General features: G+C 45.5%; 1 protein-coding gene across 1 annotated transcript; it reads right to left on the minus strand.

Moving 5' to 3' along the window:
• Positions 1–2,177: 2,177 nt before the first annotated feature.
• Positions 2,178–9,069, minus strand: LOC141470536 (killer cell lectin-like receptor subfamily B member 1B allele B). The gene is made up of 8 exons (XM_074156626.1): positions 8,988–9,069; positions 7,781–7,849; positions 5,454–5,543; positions 4,410–4,475; positions 3,926–3,979; positions 3,681–3,823; positions 2,907–3,016; positions 2,178–2,325 (listed from the first exon to the last, which is right to left on the minus strand). Exons 1-8 carry the CDS (start codon positions 9,067–9,069, stop codon positions 2,178–2,180), a joined length of 762 nt encoding a protein of 253 aa, XP_074012727.1.
• Positions 9,070–10,647: the final 1,578 nt, after the last annotated feature.

A 10,647-nucleotide genomic window follows, 5' to 3' on the forward strand; every position in this document is an offset into this window, starting at 1 on the left:
GTTTGAGTCTCAGCTCAATAATTCTGTTATTTCTAATGCTGAAATAAGGAAAAAAGTACATGCTCAGTCATGTAAAAAGTACATACACAGACATTCGACTGACACTTTGCAGCACCTCCACCAATGGAGATCAGAAATTTGATAGGGAAATTGCCCTTTCCCCTAAATACAGCCTCCCTCTATCTCAGTTTGTACATGGTCACTAGAGACTTAGTAGAGCCTGGTAGCTTCCTCTCCAAAGAGTTGCTATGTACTCAACATGCTCAAGCATAAGTTACCAGGACTAGGCATAACAATCAACCAAACAAAACCAAGCCAAGAAACCATTCAAAAAAACCCTGTATGGATGAACCTTGCATTTCCTGTGTTGGAAATGATCCTTCTTTTCTCCCATGGCCCTTCAGCCCAGAGAACCTGTGGAGGCTCCATCCCTGGAAGTGTTCAAGGCCAGGCTGGATGGGGCTTTGAGCAACCTGCTCTGGTGGGAAGTGTCCCTGCCTGTGTCAGAGAGGTTGGAAGTCAATGACCTTTAAGGTCCCTTCCAACCTGAACCATTCTATGCTTCGATGATTCTCCTCATCTAGTAGTTGATCCAGCAGAAAAGGAAACGTTGGCTTCTTCTTCTTTTCAGAAAGGTACTTCTTTAAAATGGAACGTGGGCAGATCTTAAACAGCAAACAGTTTTAACCAAGGAAGCATTTCAGAGGGGTTAGGGTGCATATTTCATAGAATCATAGAATCATTCAGGTTGGAAAAGACCCTTGGGATCATCGAGTCCAACCATCACCCCCAGTCTCCAAAGTTGTCCCCTACACCATATCCCCCAACACCACATCTAAACAACTCTTAAACACATTCAGGGGTGATGACTCAACGACCTCCCTGGGCAGCCTGTTCCAGTGCCTATGTGCATACGTATATACACATGCAGATTTTCTCTGTAGCATGTGGACAGCCACTTAGCTCTGTTTATTGATAATTGCATGGAAGTTATGTTTTCATGTCAACACCATCACAGCTAAAAGTGGAGGAGACAACTCTTAACAACTAGAAAAGCGAGGCTGGAGGATAACGTTGTCAAAGAAGAAAGCACAGAGTCAGAAGAAATAAGTCACTTCAAATTTCCTCCCTTGTTAGGGATTTCCTTGAGCACATTGGAAGAGCTCTGGTGATATTCACCATTTGCTGGTCACACCTCTGCTCCATTGGTACCACCTGTTTCTGCTGTTGGCTTTCACATTTCTGTGCAGCAAAAACTGTCATGCATGATTTTCTCCTTCGATCATTATCCAAGAAGCACAGGACGGTCCTCTGTGTTGTCATTCTCTGTAGTTCACTCTCGTACTTCTCACCGGATTCTTCACAGAAAACCGTGGGTTTGATTTGTCTATTTTTCTGTCCAGTTGACACTATTATGGTAACCCTGTTTTTCAGGCTTTGGTGGTCTCGACTGCTCTTCATCCTGTGCACTTCCTCAGCAGGCCTAAGCCTAAATCTGATATGCTTTCCTTGACCTACACAGGGCTAGTGGTGATGTTTTGGACACATCTGTGGCGTAGGATCATTTCCCTACTGGTGCATCACATTTTAACCCCACAGGGTCTGGTGTCCAGTGTGGTTTTTAAACAGAAACAGTCTTTTACAGAGTAAGGTTTATACGCAGAGACATTTGACTTTGTCCTGTCAATCTTATCTATGACACATGGCAATGGGCATGGTTGCACTTTTCTACCCAAAATACAAGTATGTGTTAACCTCAGTTGTGGCTGCAGGGAAGACCAGCGCATGGCAAGGCTTTGAAGTGTCTCCTCGTGCACAAGCAGGACTGTGCATGTATGGCTGTATAGGCATGTGTCTATGAGAGACAGGATCTCTTTGTGATCACACCTATCACCGAGGTTGGACTCCTGTCACCTGACAGGGGTTGCTTGCAAGTCAGGCATCTGGTATGAGCAAGTCTCCCAGACTCCTAATGTGTGAAAATGCAAGCTCCTCTTGAGGGGGATTCATCCAGTCTCCAACATCCATCTTGGGAAAGAACGTGCTAAGCTTGGCAAGGTGTCAGCCTGAGAGTCCCTCTGACTAGATATTTAGACAGCTAAAGGTAAAGGAGACAAATCCCGTCTGCCATTCCTATGGGAAGTGGGAGATGACGTGCCTGCCTGGACCATTTGTTTTTAGTTCTCCTTCTGCTCTTCTAAAATATTTGCAGCTTTCTCACACATATATCGTGTTGTTTCGGATCCACTGCAAGATGCAGTTTCTACTTTTCCACGTCCAACAACAGCGCAGCAATAGTCAGAATAGTTTTTTTCGATATTAAACCTGAAAAGGGAGAGAAAGCCAGATTTAGCTGCATTCCTAGCTTATCTGGATGCAATGCAGTCACTGTTGCTTTCACAAAAGACACTGGCATCTGCCCTTGCTGCTAAGTTGTATTCTTGCCAGTGGGATTAGAAGCTGCCTTGTTGGAGTCTCCCTCCCATTCCTTAATTTTCTTCCCCAAATTGCACCAAAAGTATACGGGCTATGCTTGCCATCCAGAGAGCTTGCCCTTCTTTGGTGGCCTCCATTCAATGGTGCCGACACCACACTCTCCCCTGTCCCTGCCTCCTATGTCCTTTCTTTCCCCTCTGAACTCCATCTAGTCAGATTCCTCCTTCCCCACCAGAACGACAGCTCTCTCCTCTCTTGCCATCCTGATGGGACACGCCTGTGGTCCCAGGGACTTACAGGCTCCCTTTGGCGTGTCACAGGGATGTGCTGAAGCACCTGAATCTCAAGGAATCGGGTTGCTACAAATAGCAGGTCCTGATCTCACTTGTACTCCCTCCTGTTGGCTCTCGGTATATTTTTTTTACTGTTTCCAGCTGTTACAGGGCAGTGACTTGCTGGAATAAGCTTACATGTCTGTGCTGTGTTCCATGTTGTTAATCCACTTCCACTTCTCCTCGCTTGCAGAGTATGTGAGACCAAGAAAGTAGTAATGACCTTCTGGTCGCACAGAAAGATATTTCTAGAAAGTAAACAAACAATGATAATACATTAAAATTACATGGTCTTCACCAGAGGTACAGGGAAATCTTAGTGCGCGATACCCAGCTTTCTGTGGAAAGTACAGTGTGCATCCAGCCACACCATCCCTTTCCACAGCTTCAGAGGCTGGATTTGTCCCTTTTTATTTCATCTCATCTCTCTTCCTGGGGCTTCTTAGCAATAGACTAAAGAGAATAATACACCTGTGATACCATTAAAGCTACACATTGTCATTAGCCAGGTGTGACGTGATACCTGGAGACACTTTTCTATTCTGATTGTGAGGGGAAAGGCCTTTCAGTTTTCGTCACTTATTCCAATAAGTAAGTATCTGTTTGACTTGCTTGGTCCTGTTTGCGTGCTAAACATAAAGTTAAAACATAAGTTAGCTAGGCAGACGCTTTCCTCCTTCCCATGGGAGGAGGCTTGCAGAGAGAAGCTTCCAGATGCAAGACTTCAACCATCAAGATGCATCTCACTGTGAAGGTGTTTGCTGCCATACAGAGGTGCCTGGTGCATACGGCTAGCAGTGGATTATAGACCCCCAAGGACATCTAACGTGAGAAGACGCAAGTGTAACCCATCATCCCTCTGGCATACAGGTCAAGCAGCCCTAGAAGCAGCCCCATGAATTTAGACCTCACCAGTTCATCCTGGTTGTCAATGGTCACCAGGTCTGAATTCCTGTCAGTACATTCTTTACGGGAGGCATTCCAGTCTTTTATTTCATGTGTTTGGGAAAAGAAGTAGCATTTTCCCCCATGTTTTTCCCAGTCTGGGGGGCAGCCTGAAGGAGGGAAGAACAAGTGTGGAAAAATCCATGTTCACACAAAGGAAAGGATGCCATTACAAAATAAGTTAAGAGAGTAAATTACAGCCCCAAAAGTACCCATGCGGCTCTGCTTGCCATTTTCACCAGACCACTGAGGATCCAGGCCAGTCTCTGCAGAAAATACCAGTCCAAGCGTCACTAAGCACGAGCCATAGAAGTAGAATCACAGATAACATTATCCAGCCTTTAAAATCTTTTTTAAATCTTTGCTCAGGAGATAAAGAGGAATCGTCAGGGCAAAAAGCAGCTTTCTGTTCTCTAACGTCTTATTTTGCCTGCTGCAAATTATTGCAAAAGTGACACTATTGAATAAAAAAAATGTTTCTTTCCACTGCCAGGAAGAGTATCGGGAGGAAGAGGGAATGGGAGCTGGAAAGGGTGATACGATTCAGGGAGATAAGATTATTTATTCCTGAGATGTCAGATTTTTAGTTTGTTTTTTGTTTCTTCTGAACAAAATCTAGACCCCTTCCCCCTTTGCTTAAATGGCAATCTAACAGGCTTCTGGAAACTCTCTTTTGAATGACAGAGGATTACCTACCCAGTGCCTCTTCAGAGGTGTTGGAGAACGTTTTTGAGCCAGGTGAGCCGCTTGCAGTTGGAAGGTCTGGAAATAAGAGTAGAATTTCTGCTTTGAATGTCTGACCCTCACTGCAATGTCACCTGTCCCTGCCCTCCCTTTAATCCTAAAACCCATAACCTCTCCTCATCCATCCCTGGGCAGAGCTCCATGCACTCCAGCTGGTCACTGACATAGAGGGTGAAACCCTCTCCTTGTTTCCCCGGCCTGTTCTTCCTGAGGAGCCTTTGTCCTTCCACGCCAACTCTCCAGTCACAGGAGCCATCCCACCACGTCTCCGTGATGCCAGTAAGACCACAGCCCTGCAGGTGTGCGCACACCTCTAACTCCTCCTGTTTGTTCCCCAGGCTACGCGCGTTTCATAGAGGCAGGACCATTTCATTTGAGAAGATGCAGCAGCCGGGTTTTGGATATGGCCTCACAAAGAGTTCCTCCATGGCGATAAGAATGCTTTCGTTCTAAAGAAAATAACTTAGTTTTTTATGCAGTCCAATGATTATTGTGGAACTCAGTGGCATATATGCAAAGAGACCTAGAACTCTGCTTTTACTCGAGTAAGGTGCAACAACTTCCTTTAAGTTGTGACTGAGATACCTCCTTCAAATGAGCTTTTTTCCATATTTATTTAAAGATTTTTGGTGTTATGAACATGTTGGTGACATGACATAAGATCATAGGTTTGAAATATTCTCATGGATAGAAATCATAATACTAACAGGCATTATCTAATCTTGACTTGTTTCTTCAGAACATTTGTATCATAAATCATGTCGTGTTTGAACAGTTTTTTTTTATTGGGTTTTGGCTTTTTTTCTTTTGGAATTTTAAACTTTCAAGCTACTCAATTCTTACAGATTTACTCTTACGGTCACGGTTGGCTAAAAACTCCTGTCCTGTGCCTTCAAGCCAGGTTCTGTTGGTACTGGTTTTGGATGTCATGACTTAGATATTCATCAGGGAGGGAGAGTCACAAATTACAGTAATTATATTTTTAGCACGACTTACACATGAGTATCAGGCACACTGCTAAGACCAGTAGGAGGATTATCAGAGCAACAAATACAGCGATACGTGTTCTGGAGGAACGGCTTACACCTACGGGTAGATGGAAAAAAGTAAAGATTAGTTCAACAGCTGGAAAAGGAACCCTTCATCTTCATTCACAGATGCCCTTTTCAGGCTCACGCTGAGACTAATCTTTCAAGTCAGGCAAAGCCCTTTGGTGCTGTCCCTCCAGATGCTGGTTCTTCTTGTGATAGATATGCTGTGGACACGTGGGTTTTTCCATCACAGATATTCAACCTGAACCCTTCCACCGTCGCCTAGAATACTTTGTTAAGTTCTGCTGCAGTTATTACTGGAGTTACGTGCTCACTGGGATCCTTATCTGCCCTCTCAAAATACTGATGAAGCAAACCCCAATCAACCTGCCCGATAAAGGTCCTGCCAGGTTATACTCCTCAACAAAGCTGATTTTCTGGTGGAGCTGAACTGTCTCCTCTTTCTGTTCTGACTGTTGTTTACAGTTGTTCAGGGGATCCTTGTGCTATTGATTAGCCTGCCAACTCAGTGGATATCGGCGGGTGCTACAGAGCACAAGCAGGTCCAAGAGGGGACAAATAATATGTTTGGTGTCTGTCTGGGCTCATCAGACACTGAATTAAAAGGTAAAGGAGAGCTTTCCATCTCTTCCTGCTTCACGTATCTGCTAGAGGATTTACGTACCCTGTCTGCTGTCTTTGAAGTTTATGGTGTCTGTGTGACAACTGGGATCTGAAAAGCAAATTGAGGTTTTTGCTGCTATTTCCTGTGCTCCATGAAGTAAGCAGTTTTAGAGAAATGAGGAAGCCATCCTGAATCTTCATCCAACCTGCAGTCGGTATCTGGTCCGTTCTGTCTGGTAACCTCCTTTTCTTGTGCACTAATACTTGTGCATTACTGCTGGAATTACTGAAATGCTGAGAAGCTGTCATACTTTGTAGGCTGTTAAACCAGGCTGATTTTAACCCAGAAGGCAGCACTGAAGACGAGCTCTGTGCTGTCTGGTTTTCAGCCTGAGGAGGTTTGGTCAGGAAATGGTTGCACCCTGAAAACATGTTGCACGCATCAACACATCCATTTGATAGGTGCAAATGTCCTACCGATACCTGAGTCCATGTGGTTACCAACAAGACTGTGAAGGGCAGAGAAAAGTTTCAGTGTCAAAATGGAAGCTTCTAGGAAGGAAGTTGGTGCCTGGGGATGCTAAGGTGGCAATTGCAGGAATGGTCCCAGTACCCTATGCAGGACTGGAGGGAGAAATGAAAAGGCGGCATTTTAACCCCCGGCTGAGAAGATGGGGTGACGATCCAGGTCAGGAATTTGGGACACATGGTGCAGAGTGTCCAAACACTCTGGAGGAGCAGATTTCATCTTAACTGTAAGGGAGTCAAGCTGCTGGACATGACTTTTAAAATCAGTGAGAGCAAGCTGGCAGGGTCCGATGGTTGTAAGTCACTCTTAAAATGAGGAAAGGGGAGGTGACACAGGCTAAAGAGCAGTCTGGGGTCATATTGCCATTCAATGTGACTTCCAAACCACTGTGTCCTCAGGAAAAGGAAAAGTCAGAGTGTAGAAACAGTCAAGCAGAAGATGCAAAACTGATTGTCATTAAAATAAAGCATTAAGAAGCAAACAACATCTATGGCACACCTCATTCTAAGTAAGTTGTGAAGATCTGGAATGTCCCACCCTACACTAAAATAGTCAGATGTCAGGTACCTGAAAATGGGTGGCTTCTGCCATCTGATATACTCTCCGGTATCATATAAATGCACAGACCTCGAAGATATTACACAGGATCCAATTAGACAGAAAAGGAGACTTCAAAAGACTTCAAACACATGTGCTTCAAAGATGGTATGTCTTCAAATACATCAAGAGAAGGTACGTTGCTGGAGATCTGTAGGCCAATGGATGGTAGACAATCCAGGAAGCATTCAGAAGATAAGGTCATTGTAGAGAAGCTAAATGAATCCCTTGTATCAGGGTTGACTGAATAAAAACTGTGTAGATCTTCCATTTCGGGGCAGTTCTCTGTGAGATGCCGCACGAACTGTAAGATGTATGGCCCAAATAAAAAAATGGACATTCCTCTCCTCTCCTCTCCTCTCCTCTCCTCTCCTCTCCTCTCCTCTCCTCTCCTCTCCTCTCCTCTCCTCTCCTCTCCTCTCCTCTCCTCTCCTCTCCTCTCCTCTCCTCTCCTCTCCTCTCCTCTCCTCTCCTCTCCTCTCCTCTCCTCTCCTCTCCTTTGTTTAAATTCATATCAATTTAGCAGACAGCATAAAACTTACCAGAGGCTGTGTAGCTGGCTGGAGCGTTTGTATCTAGGGATTGCACTTTCACTTCTGCATATGTAGAACCTAAAACCAGGCAAAAATAACAGCAAAGGAAGTTGAGAAACAACTTGAATGGAATGAAAATGACTGAAATTATGGGAAATGGTAAACACATGGCAGCAACTGATTTATGTGACTGGGTTTATCTACGCCTGAATAATGGTTTTGTCTGTTGCAGTCACACCTTGCTATAGGACTTGCTACAGGCAGAAACAGATCCGGTTTGTCTTCAGCGCAGACAAGAACAGAGGAGACACGGGCACATGCACACGCCTTTTAAATCTCAGCAGAAGTGTAGAAAAATGTCTAAGGTTGTCTGATTAGCTTACTCAATTCAAATCCACATGCGACTGGTAAGAATGGCTACATCAAAGCAAATCTAAAAACAGCAGATCATGCTGAAACTGAAAGGGTAACTGGTTAATGATAAGACAATGAGAAAAGTGAAAACTGTTCTAACATCTGCAGATAGTGAATACAAATGAATATGGAAGAAAGCATGTGGGGAAGGAAGGAAGGAAGGGCAGGGACACATAAAAAGTGGGTAGAAAGTAATAAATACGGTGTTGCAATTTTATAAAGCATTCAAAGTCATCCTGATGTAGAGCACTGAGCCCCTTCCTTTCTGTCACCGCACAGAGTTCATGTCTTTTATGAGTTTAAGTGCATTCCTGTTGATGGGGGTTTTCAAGAAAGTCATAAGCAGAGAAACTTAAAAATGCTGGAGACAATCAGGAGATGAGGAAGCTACTACGGTCAGCAGAAGCTGCAGCCCTACAGGATGAGAACAGTTGATGGCCTTCCCGGAGACAGAGAAAGAATCCAATGAGGAGTAAGAAGACCCCAGACCACAAACCACCATGGGACCAAGGGGTGCCTGCAAGTCACGTGAGGAGCACGTGAAGGGTGGATGCACAGATTGTAAGGGTATAATTGCCCAGGAATGTCTTTGTTCTGGGTCCCTCTCTGCAGGCACCCAGCTCCAGTGGTCCTTGCTGCTGTACCACTCCAATAAATTCTCTGGGGGAGGGGATTAGTGCCCGAGACCTGCCACGGGAAACCCAGGGCAAAGAAACTTCCTTAACACACGGCACTCTTTCTAAAGATGTGGGCGGGAGGCTGAAGAAGGCGAAGAAAGCTCAGTGCAGACTGATTGACCTACCTTGGACATCAGTGACCTTCTGTAGTCTGGGCCTCGTTGATTCGGTCAAGTTCAAGTCAGCGTAAATGATATTTTCTGACATTTTTTCTCCCCTACTTTTTTCCTCTTGCTGCTGTTTTTAAAACGGTGCTCTGGACTGATAACAACTCATAGCTCCCACCCCTTCTAACCTCCAGGAGGAAGTTCTTTGCTGTTTCTGTCATACGGAAACACGTAACGAGAAGGGGAACCTACTTCTAATTGATCTTTTAATAGCAATATGTTAAATGCAAGGCGGTGTCATTGTTGCGGTCGCCTTTGTCGGGAAGTGGTTTCCGCATTAGTAGTATCTTGAGTTTCCAAATATTGACACCCAGCCCTCCCTGTCCCCATTTGTATTTGGAAAGGATGGGTTCTATTACATGAAATGGGAAGGAGAAGAAAACTACAGGGATTCAGAAGTCAGCCCCAGGAAGCAGAGTGTAGGTCTCAGGCTGGACCCACGGCACATCACGGGAGCAGCCCTACAGAGTCCAGGGGCAGTGCTCTCAACAGCAGGCATCTGAAAGCAGGCATCCACATCTCATCTTGTGGATGAGAAGCTCAACATCAGCCAGCAGTGCGCACTGGCAGCACAGAAAGCCAACCACATCCTGGGCTGCATCAAGAGAAGTGTGGCCAGCAGGTCGAGGGAGGTGATTCTACCCCTCTACTGTGCCCTTGTGAGACCCCACCTGGAGAACTGTGTCCAGCTCTGGAGTCCTCAACACAGGAAGGACATGGACTTGTTGGAACACATCCAGTGGAGGGCCATGAAGATGATCAGAGGGATGGAGCACCTCCCCTATGAAGACAGGTTGAGAGAGCTGGGGTTGTTCAGCCTGGAGAAGGCTCTGCGGAAACCTCATAGCAGCCTTCCAATATCTGAAGGGAGCCTACAGGAGAGCCAGAGAGGGACTCTTCACCAGGAAGTGTAGTGACAGGATAAGGGGTAATGGTTTTAAACTGAAAGAGGGGAGATTTAGATTAGATATTAGGAGAAAATTCTTTCCTGTGAGGGTGGTGAGGCACTGGAACAGGTTGCCCAGGGAAGCTGTGGCTGCCCCATCCCTGGAAGTGTTCAAGGCCAGGCTGGATGGGGCTTTGAGCAACCTGCTCTAGTGGAGGTGTCCCTGCCCATGGCAGGGGGGTTGGAACTCAATGATCTTTAAGGTCCCTTCCAACTCTAACCATTCTATGATTCTTTGATTCCATGAAAGCATGAGACATTTGCCCAGATCCATAGAGAAATGTTCTCAATTCTGCTGAAACAGGACACTGCCTGAGGAATGTGGGTTTTGTACAGCTCAGAAATACTCTCTTCCCCTGTGTAGGTAACTTCTAATGGCAAATGGGGATTCATAAAGTGGGATTGGTCCACTCTGTTTTGGGAAGGGCAAAGGCTGCTTAAAGGCTGCAAGTGTTCAGCCATGTCTGTGAAAGCAGGGCTCCATCATGCGTAATGGTTTCTTGGGAAGACAAAATGGCATTACTCCATATGTACCGGCTTCCTTCTTCCCCCAGCCTTATATGGCTAAGCATGATATCATATGGTATGGAATACCCCTTTTGTCACTTGTGGTCAGCTGTCCCAGCTGTGTCCTCTCCCAGCTTCTCGTGCACCCCCAGCCTGGTCGCTTGT

Source organism: Numenius arquata, chromosome 1, assembly GCF_964106895.1.
Source record: "Numenius arquata chromosome 1, bNumArq3.hap1.1, whole genome shotgun sequence".
NCBI classification, from domain to species: domain Eukaryota; kingdom Metazoa; phylum Chordata; class Aves; order Charadriiformes; family Scolopacidae; genus Numenius; species Numenius arquata.

Bases quoted from the DNA above. Each gene is read 5' to 3' on its own strand.
- LOC141470536 (XM_074156626.1), bottom strand. From the start codon at position 9,069: ATGTCAGAAAATATCATTTACGCTGACTTGAACTTGACCGAATCAACG. The intron at 5,544-7,780 runs GTAAGTTTTATG...ATCTACCCGTAG, and splicing joins AGCCAGCTACACAGCCTCTG to GTGTAAGCCGTTCCTCCAGA. The intron at 4,476-5,453 runs GTAAGTCGTGCT...TCTTATTTCCAG, and splicing joins AGTGTGCCTGATACTCATGT to ACCTTCCAACTGCAAGCGGC.